The sequence below is a fragment of the Lagopus muta genome, chromosome 4 (assembly GCF_023343835.1).
Source record: "Lagopus muta isolate bLagMut1 chromosome 4, bLagMut1 primary, whole genome shotgun sequence".
Lineage (NCBI taxonomy): Eukaryota > Metazoa > Chordata > Aves > Galliformes > Phasianidae > Lagopus > Lagopus muta.
This window is the reverse complement of record NC_064436.1, coordinates 64,193,140-64,213,002: the sequence shown is the minus strand read 5'-3', so window position 1 is coordinate 64,213,002 and position 19,863 is coordinate 64,193,140. Positions and strand designations below refer to the sequence as shown.

Below are 19,863 nucleotides of genomic sequence, written 5' to 3'. Positions count from 1 at the left end.
CACAGCCAAGGGATGAGCAGTGCTATCGGAGAGCTGCAGGTGCTGCTCTTACCCATCTTCCCTAGCAGCACAACATGCTCCCTCCTGGCCCCTTGTTTTATCGTGGTCACTCCTGCTGCTGCTCTACCTCTCTCTCTGCACAGTCGAGGAAGCTCTGGGAATAGCTGTGGAGAAGATAGATGCACTTATGTGAATAGTCTATGGGGCATCCTGAAAAATTTTATGGGGTGTAGGAAGCTGGGGAAATATTCTAAACTCACCTGCTCTGGGATGGGCTTCCAGGTAACTCTGAAAGGTATTTTACTCACTTGTGGTGAGGTATTGGAACAGGCTACTCAAGGAGATGGTGGAGTCACTATCCCTGAAGGCATTCAAGAAAAGAGTGGATGTCACACTGAACAACATGGTCTAGAGCAGTCAGGGGCTTGGGTTGATGACTAGAAGATCGATTGCTGTTTCCAACCTTAATGATTCCATGACTCTGTGAAAAGCCTTCAGCTTGAACACTCTGCCTTGATGGCCCCAAGGGACTCACCTGGGACACTTCATCCTCCTCGCAGCCCATGACCTAAGTTCAGCCCAGCCTCAGGCCACCTGTCTCTGCTCCAGCAGTGTTGCTATACAGCTCTGCCCAGTTTTGGACAAATCCATCCTTGTTGCAGTGAAGAGATGAAGACTGGGTGCAAGGGGACAGTGTGATGCAAGGGGGGAGATGTTCAGATGGCTTTACAAAGGTCACTTGCACTGACCTTGGGGACTAAGCATTCCCACTACTTTAAATACCATCAAGACTTTGCGTACACCTGAAGTTAAAGTTTCATCTGACAGAGGTAAAGTGCTGCCCCAACAAACTTGGCTATATGCAGCAGCTCATCAAGCAGCCCAGCTAATGAGCCAGCCCCAGTTACAAAGCCCAACTCACTGCTTGGCTGGGGGCCCAGCTGCCCTGCTGCAGCCCCCCTGCTTGCATAAGCATCCATGGGGAGAGCAGGGCAGCTCAACAGCTGGCCAGTTACAAAATGGATTAAGAAATCTTTTGTCCCCAGGCTTGCTCCACTTGCATATTCAAGCTTTTCCCTAGCCCTAGTGCCTTCTTTGCTGGAGAGCCGCACTTCTGGCTCCAGTTACGTAATGTCAAGTCTACAAGAGACTGGGTGGAAAAATAATATCATATGTGCTAGGGAAGAACTCTTTGAGTGAGAGGAGTTAATCTGAATCCGTAAAAATGAAGTTTGCTGCCATGATGGCAACTGACTTTGGAAGAGGCTTAGGTCTGGATGCTGGAGTTCATGAAAACACAGCATTAGATAAATTAGCCAAGAAAAAAAAATGTAAAGAGCAGCTCCTTTCCTGTCTGAGAGATGCCAGGGTCACTGCCACCGCTTTAATAGCTCTCACTGTGCAAGGACAGCACGAGCCTGAAGGAGTTCAAGATCTAAGTAGCTTTGGGCATGCACAAACAAGTCTTGCATCTCCAGTCCTTTCCTGTTTATAGATTAAAATTACATTATTTTCTCAAGTTTTAGGAAACTCTTCTTGGCAAATAGGATACAAAGATTCACAGCAGTTCCCACTAGCCCTAAAATAAACTGGTGGAAATGCTCTCCTTTAGAAAGAATATCACAGAATCACAGATATGCACAAAAATATATGCAGAGCAGGACAGCTTGCATTTGCTCCAGTTCTGACACTGTGCCATAAACTTTCTGGTTTAAATGATGATATGTATTGAATTTCCTTTTTCCTATTCAAATTTATCTCTATTTCTGTTGATTTCTATGTTTCCCTCTCTTGTTTCTGTCCCCATTTTCTCATTCATCCAAGACAGACTCTAATACGACATTTGGAATCAAAAAGAGCCCTGCCCCAGATGACAGTGATCTAAGAACATTTGCCCAACTCTTCAGATGAACCAGCTCTGGACAGGATTGTCCAAATAAGAAGAGCTGGTGGATATAACTCAACAGCATATGTGCTTGGGGAACAGTATGGTCTTGACAGAGGGAAGCAGAAATAACCATATTAAAAAAAAAAACAAAAACAAAAGCAGAGTAGAACCTATTTACTGAGACATGACCATTGTTTTCTTGGCAAGTAAAAAAAACTATAAAGACACATGCAAAGCATGCATCCTATTCCCCTCTGGTGGACCCATGTTACCAGACAGTAAATGAAGTACAAACGCTGTTAGCTTACAGTGGGAATGACTTTGTTGTGCGTCTCCAGATCCCAACAGTGCTGATGATCAAATTAATACGTTTTCATATTTTTTTCCAAGGGAGGAGTTGTACCACAATGTTTTTAAAAATGTATGCTAAAAGGAAATGAAAATTGTGAAGTCTGAATTAGCAAATAGCAGATGTAAAGCTGCCTGCAGAATTATAGCTCATTCTCATGCACTATTCAAGATTATCCATTTACATAACCATGTACTCTGTCTTCCAGAGGAACACGTCTTGTTTAGTGAATGGAAAGAACCACTGGGAGGATGAAGCAAGGTCATGCAGCAAAATGGGGTCATCGTGGAGACTGTAGTCTCAAGAGCTGCAGAAAAGCAAAAATGGGCATTGCCATAGCTGTTAGCCATGAGTCAGAGCTCTGACACTTTGGGAAATCCATTTAGACCGTGTCTCAGAAACCCCACCTGACATGCAGCAGTAGCAAGTTGAATCAAGGTCAAGAGGAAAGGCAAAAGAAGGCAGCTAGGACAGACAGATGACGCCTCAGCCCATCACTGTTCTGGGATTACTTTCTCCCTCCCCACGACTGCAAGGAGGAGCTCAGCCACATCTGCTGTGGTGTATGGGACACATGTGTTCAGGGCCCAACAGAATAACCCCGACTTCAAATTCCCATCATTGCTCCCATCAGATGGGCTTACCCAAATCAGGGCTCTTAGCATACTGGTAATCGCTGTGTTGACCAGATGGTGGTGGGAGCAGCAGTTTGGATGATGTTAATTACACACAAACTCCAAAACAACTGATGGCAAAACTCACTTGGAAAACGCACCACCAGAATGGACTGCTAAGCATATGGCAGCAACGCTCCTCTGAAACCATATTTTGTGTGTGTTAAACAAGATATAAGCTCTACCAAAGGGGCAAGGATAAGCACCTGAAGGTCCCAGGCTGTCTGGCTCTCTGATGCAGGTCTGTTCATTTTGATTCACAGATTGGTGGTGTAAACACCCACAGCTTCAAAAGCAGGTCCTTTGCAGGCTGAAAACATGCAACATGTGCCACCTGCCCAGTCAGCTTTGTCTCATCCAAGGACAAGGCAGAAGCCTTCAAGGAAGTGCCCCAGGCAATCTGAGCTGCAGATATAACTGTATTTAGGTACTTTAAAAAACGTAATGTTTTATAATATACAGAATGCACAGTGAAAACCATAGAATGTCCTGAATTGGAAGGATCATCAAGACTGAGTAAAAGTTAGGAGATCTGCCAATCAGCACCAGGGACTTCTTGTCAAAGCTGTGCATTTTCAGATGTACTACTGGGGCTACCTTTACACCAACAGCTGATCAGTATCTTTAGATTTATTGCAGGTGGTGGCAGCACTCTGCCAGAGTGGACTTGGACACAGTCGGGTACAGATGTAGGCGGTGGTTTCATAAAGATAATTTAGGCCAAGCTGACAAGATAGGGGTAGATTTTCTGGCAAGGGGCAGCTCCTAATAGGATTTCATATTATAGTTTGACCATGCACTGGAAACTCCAGAGTACTTTTCTCACCACATTACTCTCAGCTCCTCTTCCTCCTGTAGTTATTTACCTTCAGCTTTTAGCCGTGCTTAGAAATACAAGTTGTACAGCTCCAAAAGAAGAAAGGATAGCAAAGAGCTGTGGGAAGTCAGCCAGCTTAATCATCTCACTTTGAGGCAAGCAAAACATAGCTATCACTCCTGACAGATGCTCTTTACAGGTCTCCATTTGTAGAAGAGCAGACATCTCTCCATACATCTGCTCCTTAATTCCCTACCTTCATTTTTTATACTAGGTGCCACTTAAGCCCAGTCTACCAAAAGATTTCAATCTCCATTCTTTCTGTGCTCCCTCAAGTGCATTTTCCCATGTCTCAGTACATCACTCACACCATTCTCTCCTGGACTTTGCACAGTGCAGCATCTCAAGTTGTGTACTTAATCCTGTGCTTCCCAGGAGCACCTGCAGCTCGCGAGCCTTATGAAATAAATTGTCGTTTGTGAACCTTAGCCTGAAGCTCATTTTTCTTCTACTAACAGGAGCAACTCCCAGCTTCCTTATCAGAAGCACTGTTAACTACGTGGCTCAACGCCGAGCTTAAACCTGTCTAAATTTAGTGCCTTGTTGAAAAGGATCTTGTCTTCCCCCCCAATCTCCTCCCTGTTGCAACCATTTCTACAAGTTGCCAAGACTATTTTAAATTCTAATGCTATCTTATCGTTCACATCTGTCCAACATCCTGTTGACTGCAAATGTAACATGCATACTACTTTGTTAGCCTGGTTGCTAATAAAAATGAGAGATAAGTGACCTAAAACAACTCCCACAGTGCCATGCAGCACAGCCTTCTGTTCTGACATTGGCTGCAAGACGGAAGGAAACCACTCCCAGCCCAGCACAGCCACTACCAAATACAATTCACCCTCAGAAAGCATGTTTTCTCTTTTTGTAAACTTGCCCAAAACAGCCACCAGATTTTATTCTATAATCGAGTGTAACAGAAGTGCCAACTTTATCACCCGTGAATTTCTTTTAAGCACATCTCAATATCTTGTGCATGATGCAAGGCCAAAGCCTGCCCCAGCTGAAATAACCTCACACCAGTAATTCCTTTTACTCTTGGTTCGCATGTGGGATTACATGAGGGTCTGTAGACAGAGTGCACAGATTCCTTTCAGTCAATTTCTTCATTCACTGTGTCACTGCACAGCTGTTCAACCACTCATTTTTCTGTCACCAACTAATAAGACTCAGAACTAGATAATTACTACTTCCTACTTTCATGAAGCTTGCTCTTCAGTATCTAAAACCACTCCTGTCTGTCTGTGTCTATGAAAGAGCTATTTAGAGTTTTAACAGCTGGCTGCCATGGGGCTGGAGTCCTGAGCTGCTATAAGCAAACATCTGTACCATAACTTGGGAAACCTCTTCCTACCCCAAATATGTGGGTAGGAATGTGACTTTGTGTTGAGTCAAAACAATGCCCCTACAGAGGGAAACTGCAGAACCCTTTGAGACTTGAGATGTAAATTTAAAATCACAGCCAGCCCATATTTCAGAGCTGGAATGTTACCTGCTCTATTCTTGCCTTTTCCCTATTGCTTATTAATAGTTGGTGTTCCTTCTAAAGTGTTTTTTTCTTGACAAAGCACATCTTACCTCCTTTTATTTGTGTCCTCTGAGGTATTTTCTTCTTTTACTTCTTCCAGAAGCCTGTTTTCCTTGGGAGAGGAAGAGCCAAAATGGATTGCCACATTAGCTTTCTCATTCCATGCCATTACAGTTCTAATCAGAGTGCTTTCAAATAGGCAAATTGGCCTTTAAGTGATCCCAGTAGTACTACAGGTCTTTGCTGCAATCCTGCATTAAAGTTTATTCCATTTTACTTACCTCTATTGCTCAGTTAAAAAAAATACACGAAATGTGGTTCTGCCACTAGTAATTAAAGTCCAGGAGGCAGCTTTGTTGTCCCATTATCCATGATGACTGATGGCCTGCTACAGAGCAATTCCCATTTATCCACAAGGAAAAATGGATAGAATTCATCCGATATTTCTTGGAACTTAATTTTCAGTGCAAAAATAGTGACGTTCAGTTGCAGAAAATTATTTCCAATAGCTTGTGCATGTATGTGGCACTATCTGCAAGCTCTTTGCTACATAGGAGCAAATATCATAGAACAGCTAGGGTTGGAGGGGACCTTTAAGGTTGTCCAGTTCCGACCTCCCCCATGAGCAAAGTTGCCAGCCACTAAAATATGCAGCCCAGGGCCCCATCCAACTTGGTCTTGAGCACCTGCAGGGACAGGACATCTACAGCCTCTTTGGGCAGCCTGTGCCAGGGCCTCACTACCCTCTGAGCAAAAAACTTCTTCCTAACTTCTAACCTAAATCTCCTCTCTTTTTGTTTAAATCCATTCCCCCTTCTCCTGTCACTACGCGATAGTGTAAAAAGTCCCTGTCCTGTTTTTAAAGCTTCCCTCAAGAACTGGAAGGCTGCAATAGAGTCTCCCCAGAGCCTTCTCCAGGCAATCTATCTTCATAGGAGAGGTGCTCCAGCCCTTTGATCATCTTCATGGCCCTCCTCTGGATCCAAATAACCTGCAGAGCGAGATGCACATTTAACAGAGCTTCCGAAAGAACTCTGCTCCATGAGCAGCTCCTTTATTTACTCATCTAGGAAAAGGAGGATGATTTTCTGCTGCTACAATGAGCAAGATATATATTAACACGATATATATTAACACATCAAGAGCCTAGCAAGTCTTTTCAGTGATCTCACACCTCCATATGCACGTATATTGGTATTGGTATTGCAGACCACTGCTGCCGTTAGTTACATGTGCAGTAGGAGTCATAAAAGCATGAAGAACACTTACAGCTTTTTAGTGGCTACCCCAAGCTCAGTTTTGTACAGACAGTAAGCCATGCAAGCTACTTCAGTAATTAAAAGCCAGTTCTTTTTATGCCCAAAGGCTGACCCTAACCTTGTCACACCTTGTTCTGCTTCTTGTCACATGCCTCCAGATATTTATTTCTCACTTCAATCACATTCCATTAGGTGATTTGGAATGATACTGGATTTTGGTTTTATAGCACAGACTATCACAGGAGTTGGCTCATTTAAGCAGACTAATGAGATGCAATGAAACGCCATAATCTAAGCCCCTCCAGTTCTATCCAATTTAAAATCTCTATTTTGAGATTTTCCCTCTTCATCAGGCAAATCCCTATTCTAGCTGAACTAACAAAATATGTGTTGCAATAGTCTGCAGTGAATAGACTATTATATTAAGATTATTATGGTGCATGTAATCACTGAGACACTTCTGGGATCTAGCAGGAATTACTCCCCAGCTCCTCAAACCAATCTGACTTTCTTTTTAGATGACCAGAAGTCTGCCCTCCACCCAACTCTGTACATAAATACCATATTACAGAACATGACCCAGACTCTGTATTTTCCTCCAACAAAATTCATAAACAGACACAAGTGCAAAGCAAAATGTCATTTTATTTAATTCAAGGACTATTTTCCTTCTAGTATTGCTGAAGGGATCACCTCCTGGGGAACTGATCATTACAAAGTCCCTGTCTAAAAGTTCAAGTGCTCTTGTTGTACATTCTTTTGAACCACAGAAAACATAATGACCAAGTAGGTGGGCAGCTACTTGCAGTTTTATCCCACCTAAATTAGCATTGCTTCAGGCTAGAAAACAATTCAAGTAGTAAAATCATGGAAAATGTTAACCTTTAAGGTCACTACCATATTTTGATCAAAAAGTCCTGAATGTATGAAAAGAACATTTGTACATGTTATGAAGTTGTGTGTTTTTTTTTTTTTAATCCAGACACTGTCAGAGATGGCAGTTAAATATTTTGGACCAGTTGCCAACCAGGTATTTAAGAGTTCTATCTGAAGGTTTATTACCAATTTCATTATGCAATTCACTTTTCACATTAAGCTCTTTAACAAAAGCAACATATACCCGCACCAGAATCACTGTAGACAGATTTAGTTTTATAGAATGCCCTTCTGAAAATTCATTTCAAAATAGAGATGCTTTTTCTCCAGAACTGTAAAAGCCATAAAAATGCAAAATATCTGTTAGGAAATTTTTTAATCAAAATTATTCCTTAATGTTCAAAATAACATTTAACCTCCTACTTTTCTGCTGTTGTTGTTATTGTCATCCACATACTGATCAATAGACTAAACAGGTAACAATGGTTCACATTTTTCCCCCACCTGAAACATTTCTTCTAACACAGGCCCAAGATAGGCAATACAGAGATTCAGGGACATGGATTATGCATGGCAAAGGTAATCCTCTATCATTTTAATTTAGAACAACTCTGATTCTAGCACACAACTTTGAGACTCAGTTGTTTTCAATCTGCTCTAAGTCCAAGTCCCCACAGTCTAGAGGAAAGATGCCTTCTTCAGTGCTCTCACAATCACTTGTGTCCTCATCACTTTCACACACTGCAGCTGCTTTCTTATAATCCCTTGTTTTGAAGCTACCTTGGCATGACCCGTGATGCCTTACTTCATCCAGCTGTTCTTTCATTGGACTGGAACCAGGGGTGATGATGTTCATAAGATCATTTGAGTCACATGGGGATGACACAATTGTCTTCATTTGTGTGTCATCATCATCGTCTTCATAATCAAGGGAGCAAAGACTTTTGGAATTTTTTAAAGTCTGTAATTGAAAAAAATATGAATATATTAATGATGAATGTACAGGATGAGCAGAATTGATTCTCGTAAGTATTTCAATGAGGTGAGGAAATGTACTCAAGTTTAGAGAAGCATATATCCAAAGCACAGCTGGAAACAACGAGGGACATGAGGAAAAAGGAAGAAGGGCATTTGTTTACTACTCAACCTGATTGTGCACAGACTTTTTGCCTATGTAGATTCCAGTTTGTGACAAAATTCTAGTAGACTCCTTTTGTATGCAGAAAAGTCTAAAAATCTAACTTAATAGGAAACTACAAGCATCTAGGCTGGTATGTTCACCTTCTGGCAAACCCAGAGCACAGCAGTTAGTAACATCAGCATTTAGGTTAGACAGCTGCACTGCAGCCTAGTCAACAACTAATTTCTCCAAGTTCCCAAGCACGTAGATAATAAGCTCTCCAGTCCCACAGGAGTCTGCAGGAAGACAACTGGCACGTTTGGGTAACCTCAAAGCAGCCAAGCTGTAAGTATCTTTCTCAGAGTCAGCTTAGTTTGTCTTACTTTTGGTACCATTTGAACAAGAGCTCGGGAATTTCAGGGCTATTTAAATGAAAAGTATATTAAAAGGAGAGGGGTGCTAACCCTGATTTAAAAAAGAAATCCTCAGTATCCTAAATAAAGGGAAAAATGCCTGAGTTCCTCATGCAGCTGTAAGGGATCTTTAACTAGAAATCAAAAGCAGCATCTAACAACAGGGCCATACAGACAGCGGAAGTTTGATTTTGATAAATGTGAAACTTCTAAACTCTGTCTCTTACAAGCACACAGTGAGCCGAAAGGGTGTGACAGCCAAGGTTCCTCTTTGCAGTGGTGAGAATCCAGAGAGTAACACTGTGGTGGCTGCTCTTGATATCTGACTGCAGCCTCACATATACATGGCCACAGCTTATTACAAGTACATCCACAAGGAACAAAACACTTTCACACCCATTTTCAGCTTTCCCCCTCGATTTGTCATTTCTTAAGTATTTCACATTAGTTGATACATTCGCATGGAATACAAACATTGCAACATTCATACTACATCATGTTCCAGATGCTTTCCCAGAGCACTGGACAAATCTTCCTACTCCACCACTGCATGCTAGCAGCCACATGAACAGTTTACCAGATCTGTTAAGTGGCTTTCAAGCAAAACTTCACAAGTTCAGAGGAAATCTAAGCATGAGCTCATCTTGTCTGTACAAAATTGGGTAAGTGGGGAAAGTGAAGCCACTCAGTGGTAAAGCTGACCCCTGAGGTCAGTGCTATGTAGAACATCTTGCAGTAAGCCTACTGCCACTCTTCAAGTTGCTACTTGGATATTCTTACATCTAGTCTACACAGAAAAATTACTTGAAGGAAAACCAAGAAAATAATGCTTCAGTGCTACACCCTCCATTACCAACCAGAGATTTCTTACGCTTATATGGAGCTTTTGCTCAAAATTGCTTTCATATAATATAAAGCAGATCATTAATTAGCAAGTCATAAGTTTAAGGTCAGAAGGATACAATCATAGAACAGTTTGGTTTGGAAGGGACCTTTAAGTACAAGTAGCTCCAATGCCCCTGCTGTAGGCAGGGACACCTCCCACCCATACCAGGTCACAGCCCCATCCAGCCTGGCCTTGAATGCCCCCAGGGAGGACCCATCCACAACCTCTCTGGGCAACCTGTTCCAGTGTCTCACCACCCTCACAGTAAAGCATTTCTTCCTAATATCTAGCATAAATCTACCCATTTGCAGTTTAAAAGCCATTTCCCCTTGCCCTATCACTACATGCCCTTATAGAAGTCCCTCCCCTGCTTTTCTGTAGGCCCCTTCAGGTACTGAAAGGCAACTATATGGTCCCCCCAGAACCTTCTCTTCTCCAGGCTGAAGACCCCAACTCTCTGTCTGTCCTTGTAAGGGAGGCTCCAGCCCTCTGATCATCTTCACTGCCCTCCTCTGGACCCACTCCAACCTGTCCTTGTGTTAGGGGCCTCAGAACTGGATGCAATACCCCAGGTGGGGTCTCATGAGAGCAGAGGCAGAATCAAGCTCCTTCAACCTGCTGGCCACACTTCTCTTGGTGCAATCCAAGATACAGTTGGTCTTCTGAGCAGCAAGCACACATTGCTGGCTCATATTGAATCTTTCACCAAATGACACTCCCAAATCCTTCTCCTTAGAGCTGTCCTCAAACCATTCTCTGCCCAAACTGTATCTGTTATCACAGTTTACTTGAACAGAATCAAGACTTCATTTAGGAGCTAATTTATAATGCCAAAATAGTATTTGAAGATCAACCTTTAAAATAGAAGCCCGTGACCACCATTTTATCAGTAGGAGTTCACTGAAATCTTTGTTAGCCTTGGTTAAAACCCACATCCTATTTCAACACGTAACTAGCTTCAACAAAATTGATAACCTTGCATAATCAAAAAGCTTTCTACTACCAAGTTCCTTTCCCCAGTAAAAAAAAAGTTTGGGTATAAAACACATTGCTGTTTTCAGAACACATTTCTACATTGCTCACTTACAGCTTACACAAGCACAAACATTTGAGCTCCTTTTTATGACTAAGAGGTGTGAATTTCCCATTTACTTAAAAGCAAATCAGCATATTTTGAAGTAGAAAGTGTTAGAGGATATTTTAATAGCATCCCTTTGCTTCAAAAAAAGAGCACATTTCCTGTTGTATACCTCCACATAGAGGACACTATTTCCAGTCCTTTAAATCTTACAGTAGACATTGGGAAGGCAAGGGATTAAATAAAAGAAAGCTTTGAAAGATCTGCTTTCACTGTTTAGAAAGGAATTCCCGAGACCTCCTTCAATTTTCTTTTATTCAATTTACTGCTAGAAATTAATCCAACCGCACAGCTGTCTTTCTAGATGGTTTGTATACATAAATGGAAAATTGCCTGTTAGCTGTACTGTGCTGAAACTACTTGAATAGGAACTTTTAGCTGGTTTCAACACAACAGCAAGTGCATTCAACTGGTTCTTTGTTCGCCCACTTGTCGCAACTGCACCAAACTAAAAATAGGTGGATTTATTATCTCACAGCACAATCCCACTTCTTTCACAAAGCAAAAAGGTAAAAATTGCAATGCATTCAGGCCCTCCAAACTGCAGCTTTCCATGTTCCGTGGTACAGTACCACACCTTGCACGCACAATTGTGCTCAGCAGGGAGCCAACAAGTACTCGCTCAATGGTCCTCATTCCATAAAGGATGCTGGACAACAAGACAAAAGAGTCTGCAGTTGGCAATGGATAGAACTCAATCAGCTAAAAGTACTCTTTTGTGTAATGGGGAAAAAAGAAAAAAAAGAAACTCGGAGTTCTAAAAGAAGTGAGGCGATAAAATGTCTGAATATTAAGAAAAAAACTTTGTACTGAAAACAATGGTGGGGAAGGAAATAAAAGAAATCTCTCTAGACCCTTGCCATACAAAGCGAGCACGAAAGCCCAGAGTAGCTTGAAAGGAAGCTAATGCCTGTAGCTCACTAAACCTCAAGTTCAGAAACTGATAATATATCACTTTCCAAATATAAAGAGCAATAGAAAGGTCGGTTTTGTTTTAGTAACAAAACTAGAGCATTTGCTACAGTAGTCAAAAGAAACCCACATCATTTATGTGCACTGAAACTCAGTGCATAACTGGAGCAGCCGTTCTCATGCTTCTTCCCATGTCCCAATTCTACCTATTTCCCCCCAGTTTATGCAGAGTGGAGGATGCAGCTGCTCCCAGAGGTACAGCTGCAGCAGCCAACAGCAGGCAGGGCCTGGAGCCACCAGAAGCCCTGAGTCCACCCCACTGCTTCTCAGGAATGGCAGGCCCCTGAAGCCCCAGACCGACGGAAAAAGGCAATTTGTCAGACTGATCAGACTAGTGACCTGGTTTGCTTTCTGGCCCATCCTGAGACTTCTGCCTATGGCTGCACAGTGCAAGAGATGCTGCTCTAAGAGATACTGGCACACTGGGTTTCTTGTTGAGTTCTCCAATAGGGAGAGGAAAGATCTGAGTGACATAAGTTCTCATGCTGAGTCAACTCTGGAATTTCCTGGAATATCAGCAACTGATCCAAGTGCAGAGCACAGCAGAGACAGCTTAAGCACAGCAACACAGCTTTTTCTGCTGCTTCTCCACATCTTGCTAACTGATGAAGCTAGACTGGCTTCACACTTTGAGGGCTACACTCATCCTTGCTTAATTTTCTCAACTTGCAGCTCCTACAGCTGCATCAGACTGGCTCAAAAGCACATGCCCTGACTGCTGGCCAATCATTTTTAGCTCAGAAGTACCACATATAGCTTTATGTGTTAGCACCTCAGACATCAGCCTATCCCCAAAAAGGTGACAGGTCAGCCACAGCAATAATGAAACCCAATTACGTTACAAATTCATTGCATTCAAGAGATTCAGGAAGATGTAGACTTAAGGACTTCAAATTACAGAAGCTATCACAAAACGCTCCATCCTGTTGAAAACTGCCTTTCAAATACATAATCACCACCATCACACCCTCTCATCACAAATAGGTACAAACAGAGGAGTTTCCCTCCCTAAAAAAGTGCATTCTCCACTTATGCAATTGCTTGTATAGACAGTGCTCAAGTCATAGGCACATACAATGTTGTAAGCCATTGAATTTTGTTAAGAAATATCACTTCATCTTCTACACAAGACGAAGGCCAGAAGCAGAAATGCTTGATTGACATAACAAACCCTACTGTAGAGTATAGCTCTTGTGGTCTGACCAGCTCTTCTGTCTTGCATGGCACTGAGCATTTTGTGAATAGTTATCTTAGAGAACCTGAAGTAAGCCAAGTACATGAAACTGGAGCTATATGATCAAATCCCTTTATGATTCCAGCAAAAACAAAGGTGACAAGGAAAGATTTCTTCCCTGTGCAAATGAGAAATCAAGGTGTAGAAATACATTGTGTTTGAATTAAAGCATCTAAAAAGTACTCAGAGTGAAGAAAACACTGCAGACTTCTAAGCAAAATGTTTGAAATAAATTAGAAGTATTTTTTCCCTCATCAAGCCATAAAGCCAAGTAGTTAAAAATATTTCTATTTTTGTATTCCACTGAAACAGAACCAAATCCCAAGAAGATTTCTGACACTTTCATAGGCTGAATCTAATCCTTAACTGGATTCAATCTAGGGACCAAATATAGAGTTAGCTTTTTGTAGCTGTGCAGTTACTCCTCATTTTCTTGAAAATCTGATGTGTATTTGTATATTCCATTTTGAGTATTTGGAATACTCAAGATCACACCTATTTCACTGTCTATACATAGGAAGTAGGACAAACAATACTGGATGCAAACAGGGAAGAGCGCAAACCACCTCTACCATTTTGCCATGCTATCCAACAACTAAAATAACCATTCTTTTACATAAAAAAAAAAATATTGCTGCAGGTTTCTGTACTCAAAAGCCAGGGACCTAGTTAAGAATCAGTACAAACTGACACACAGCAACGTGGCTATGACTTGAAAATGAAAGTTGTTCAGTACTTTGTCTCTGCTGTATCTTCAAAGGTAATTTTAATTTTTTAGATGTAGGTGCCCAGGAAGAGAAGTGAACTGACATCAACTCATTTCACATCAGATGCTAAATAGCATTGTGAAGTAACAGGCTTTCATCTTCCACTAGCTAGACTGTTCTAGATTTACACATGCTGCTTTCTGGTATAGTCTACCATGAAAGCTGATCTATTTATTGGCCTAGATTTTTATGCTTATTCTAAATTGTGCCATGGTATCCCTGTAAATTTTGTTTATGAGCTGTAATAACTTGTGATTTAATTTGGCCTTTTTATTTAGCATCATGAGTTGGAAAAATATTCTGTTCCAATGAAATAGAAATACTTCTCTGAAATGCCAAGTCTGTCTAACTATACTTGCATCTACAAGGACACAAGGTTACTTATCACACAAAGTATCTCACCCAAACCACTGGAATAGTTAAAGGTCTACCAAATGGACAAAGAGTCAGGGAGGAAACATGCTCAATTAACTTTCAACAGATTCAAGAATAGTTTGAGTATGTCAGCCTAAAGGTGTTACTCTGTATTGGATTAAAGCATACAAAGCACTGCTGCCATTTTACATTGTTTTTTATATTAAGTTTTGGGTCAGATAAGGACAGTTTAGCAGAGACCTAACAGATGCTTACAGGGAACTCAGGCACAAGAGGTTTGCAGTTGCAACAAGTCCAAGACCCGTCATCATTGATTAACATTTGTTAGGTTTTTTTTAAAAAGCAAATCAGAATCTGAGTTAATGCAATACTTGAACACCTTGATTATATATATACTTGATTATATATACTTGAAATATATAATATACTTATATATACTTGAAACATGTAATTCAATAGCAATACTAACATGTAGGAGGTGAATATATATGGCAATGTTCCTCTCATATAAAACCTAGGGCAACATTAAACTGCATTTTTTGAAGTTTACTGTATGGAATTTTGATTAAGATGTTGGCATCTTATGTTTTCCAAGTCTGTGGATTTGTGAACTGCAACCTTTTACCTCTGCTCTTTCACTAAGTATAAATCATGCAGCCTTTTATTATGGGAATGTGGAATTATGTTCTACAAACAGGCATACCTATTTCACCTGCTTGTAATTAAGGGTTGAAACTTTTTTAGTACCAGACCAGCAAGAATAAATATCTACAGATGCTACAAATTATTCCATTAACTAGCATAGAAGAGGCTCACACAGTAGGTTTAACTGTTCTAAACTGGCTGATAGTCAATTTGGTGTCAAGCAAAGTGGAACATGACGACATTTACTTTGTTCAGTTGAATAAAGCAGCACAAGACTTTGGCTGGGGAGAAAGAAGATCAAGCCAAACACGACAGCTACTAGATACAGCAGCAGTGTTCATCTGAAACACACCAGTGCTTTAGAACAGAGCTTTCCTCAAAGGGATAAGCTCAAAGGGCAATTGAAGTGGCCAGAACAGGGTTCTAGCTCTTCTTGCAGAGCAGAGCTGCACTCTGGGGTCTCTCACAGCATCAAAGCAAAAGCTCTGCATTAAGGGAAAGGCCCACCTTTGCACTTCTTTACCCAGTTATTTTCCTGCTTCTTGCATGACCCTAATAGGTACATATGCTTCTTGCATGACCCTAATAGTACATCCCTAATAGGGGTGGAGCAGAAGAGACAGGCGTTATGGGATTGGGCCTCAACTGTGTTTAAGCTGCACAGGCCTCAGTTTAGTCAGTTCACATCAAAATGCTTTAATGAGGGATGGAGTGAGAAACAAACAGCTGCACTGTTTGTATTCATGAGGACAAACATCTGGTTTTGTGGTAGAGCAGCACAGAGGGAAACTGTGCAACCATGTGCTCTCTCCATCAGAAGTGATGCATTTTTTGCCAAGGTTTTTTCACCTTTTCCGATTCAAACCTTTATCTTTCACAAAAGAAACACAGAAACAATTCATAGTGCATACCACCATCTTTGTTATTAAAACCAAGTCTCTAGAAAGAGATTCATATCTTCAGTAATGTCCAATTCATACACAGATTTCAGAGATGCTTTTAGTTTTCTGCAGCATAAGGAAACACGTATCTGCTTATGTAGACATGCATCTACACATCTCACTGTTGTACCAGTCAGAGATAACATTCTGAACAAGAATGCTGCTTAAAGAGTACAATTGCTTGCATTATGTTCTCATTCAGGATCCAAAAACTAGAAGACTGCCCTTGGCAGCCAAAGCTTTCCAAATTAGTCCTCTTACAGAGGAATTAAGACTTCACGGCATCAGCTCTGAAACAGAAAATTGCCTAAAAACAAACAAAAAAAAAAAACCACCAACAACAACCAGGAGTTTTACTGAGCATCAGGAATTCTAACTAAATACGTTCCAATGAGAAGATCAAAAGCTGTCTTATGGAAGCACAACTACTCAATCACACAGTGAAGTTACCTTTACCATGCCAAAGCATTCTCAAGTAACCGGGTTTAAGCTGACAGCTAATACCACAGTGTAACACAGGACAGGATTTGACCCTCCCAGCTTCAAAACATGATGATATTGGCTTCATTTCCTGCCCTTTATGTGTCATCTATTTTTACAGAGACCTTCCATCCTAAGCACTCCAGCCAAGCTCTCATTCCTTCAAGACTTTGCTATGAGCTGCAAACAATTACTCTCACAATTGAATCATACATGCACTAATTTTGAGTACACCCATGCACCCCCTCTCCAAGTTCTGGTACATTCATTTTTCATCCTCAAGTCAAATATTTAAGTTGATACGATGGGTCAAATTTTAAGAAATTAGAGAAGTAAACTTCAGCCCTAATTTTAAGGCTGCCCTCATTAGTTACTGACAGACGTCAGCCTCACCTATATTATTGGGTTATGCTGGCACTCCATCATAACCAGCATTTTAAGGGATTCTATAATTGGGCCATAAAGCTCACTTCTGGCAGGGAGGGGAGAGAGGGAAGGGGAAACACAATCTCAGCTTGGGAACAGTTCCCCCTCCTTCCCATCAGTTTTTCACTACAGAAGTATTTGTCCTAAACAAAGCTTTAAGATCTTGTTACGCAAGTGCACTCAAGGAAACACACATGCAGACAAAATACAAGTACTATTACAAGTGCCATTAGGAATATTTAACTCTAGGCAAATCCACAGTTTAACACTGAACTCTCACAGGAACACTGATTCAAATGGTAGGTAGACTCTTGCCACTAATTATTTCCAGAGATGAGTTAAGTTGAACACAATGCATTTGTTTAGAAGTTACACAATTAGCACTGCTCATCTTCAATTCCTAGCACATACTGTAATTTCCCTGCTTAGCATCTGATTTTGAACACTTCGAACATTTCTGAAACCGCATGGCTCAAAAGCTGCTCTTGAAATTAAGTCTGCTATAGATTTTTAATACTAAGTCTACTTGTGCTAAAACCTCAGTCTGGTAAAGAGTAATACAACTTAGACATTCACTGGATCACATACCACATTGGAAACCGCAGCACTTCAGCACTGGATGCTCAGCAATTGATATTTTTGTTTGCTTTTTAAAAAAAAATGTTAAGTCAGAAAACACTGCATTCCTTAATCCTTCAGCTGTACAACAAAAGAAAGCAACAAAGTTTGTTTTAAAGTACACAGTACAGATTCAAGAGTAGGAAAGCAACTAATGCAGGAGAATCGCCATTCAAAATCCTAAAGCATCATGGTTACACTAAAACTGAGCTCAACCTCTTACTTATTTGACTGCAGAAGCACGTGTCATCAGCAGCACATAAAGAAATGTATAGCTCCAAGGATGTGGAAAGATCAGCTCTGACTGGTTATCTGCAGCTAACACCAAGCAGTCATCTCTCTGGTCACTTAGACAACATCCAACTGTAGTCCACGAGAGGCTGCTTTTAAACACATTAAACCATCTCTTCAGTTGCATGTACTTGAAAAAGAGAAAGTTAACAAGTAAGGATTTCCTATCCTAAAAATCCAATGGAAGAACAAATTGGTGTCATGAATTAATGGAGATAAATCAGTTTGTTTTCACATGCTTGAGACATCTGTTGGTCACACCTATGTCCCACTATACACCCACAGCAAGAATCGATCGTTTTAATGAGAGAGAAACAAAAGACAAAGTGACAGTTAAACTTAAGGCCTCCCAAAGTGCTTTTAAGAAACGTCTGAGAAAAACCTCAGGTCCAACAATGAGTTTCAAACCTCTTTCAGGAGATGGTACACCATGTCAGAAAGTGACTGTCAAGAGCAAGGGAAGCACATCCACCTTATGGTCACGTTTCACAATAGACAGCATTCAGTATTTGAAACACCAAGGCTCAGTTTCAGAATGAAAGTTGTTGTTTCATTCTGCTTTAGAGATGCACCATGTTATCACAAAAAAAAAACAACCCTGGATATTAAGAGGACTGATCCCCTCTCCTAGAATTATCTGAAGTTCAACTCAGAGTTCTCTAATAAATTACGTTACATTGAGATTTTTTTTATTTTTTTTTATTTTTTTTAAAACAGTCCAGCTACCCAAGATGGAAAAATGTTCCATATCAATGATGAAACACCACTGAGCTCTGCTGCTTGCCACCGTTTTCTTGCAATTTAGAGCAGGGGAAAAAACCTAATCCCCTGACACAACCCAGATGGCAAAAACTGAGAAAAGTGCTCTTACCTCTTTACACCTTCTGATGCAGCTCAGGCACTCTAACTGTGAATATCCTATATACAACACTGAACTCAATATTGTATTGTATTCCAAACACCACCACCAATAGTTTTAGCATAATCCAATTTTATGACAAGCTAAGTAATAATTAAAAAAGAAAGTATCCACAGCTGGCCAAAACCTCGCCTGTGAGTTAATAAGATGGCCCCTTTGCTCATGATGTCAAATGCAGCTGGTCTGGTCCTCATTAGCTCTTTCAACAATGAACCCTTACTTGCACATACAGGAACTTGCCAGAAAGGAAAAGTAAATCTGCAGCAGATATTGACCTCCATCCTCTTATTCACACATGGCTTACAGTGGAGCACTGTAAACACAAAGCTAGCTGCAGGTCTGATAAACAGCAACAGCATAGAACAGCTCTGGGAACAGCCAGCTTATTTTTAAGACATTTGTTACAGGATGCCATTTACAAAAGAGTGGGAGAAAACCTTTATCCCTAATGAGATTTCCTTCCCTTCACTAACCCCAAGGCTTATACTCGCTCACTGTCAGCACAGGGAACCTCCAGCACGAGGGCTCACTTTGTTAAGGGCCATTTCAGGCCTAATTTTGCATTGTGACCCACTCTGCTGATGCAAAGCAAGCAAAATGCCAGATGCTCCCTGTGCCTGCTACCTCTGCAGCATTTCATTCACAGCTCCCAAAACCTCCCAGCATCCATTCAACACAAGTACCCCCAGCCCAGGCTGTCCTGTCGCAGCACAAAGTGCTGGCTTGTCTTCAGCTCACTTGATGCTTGACTATCATCTCCCAGCCCAGCCTACTCCTATCTCCTTTCCTTCTTCCCAAGCATGCTGGAATTTGAACTTTAAATGGATGCCCTCCATGGCAACAATAGATAAAAAAGGAGCCTTTGATTGTTCATGCGTTTCAGAAAAGAAAGGAGGAGATTCATCCTGACTGTGACCTAGCAGGAACTCATCAAGCACAGCTCCCCTTCCAATGCAATGGGATGCCTTTGGCTGTAGCTACTCATTCAAGCTCCCTGCATCTATGTTTCCATTCAAAGAGGATGAATTCTCAGGTTTTCCCCTGTTAAGAAATTAAATGTTGATCCTATGAATGAAGGGCAACACCATGCTTGGAAAGCTGCCAAAGGCTTCTGTAACACTCCACAGTTTGGAGTTAATTCAATATTTATTGATATCTAGTGGGATTTATAGCTGCATTATTTATAA

The 19,863-nt window shown here is 41.1% G+C and overlaps 1 protein-coding gene across 3 annotated transcripts in view; it reads right to left on the bottom strand.

The window, feature by feature from the left end:
• Positions 1 to 7,200: 7,200 nt before the first annotated feature.
• Positions 7,201 to 19,863, bottom strand: part of FAM53A (family with sequence similarity 53 member A) — a 65,531-nt gene continuing 52,868 nt past the window's right edge. For all 3 annotated transcript variants that reach the window (XM_048941357.1, XM_048941356.1, XM_048941354.1), the window contains exon 5: positions 7,201 to 8,412. In XM_048941357.1, coding sequence (XP_048797314.1) covers positions 8,089 to 8,412 — 324 coding nt within the window. In that variant the 3' untranslated portion in view covers positions 7,201 to 8,088. The remainder of the gene's footprint in view (positions 8,413 to 19,863) is intronic.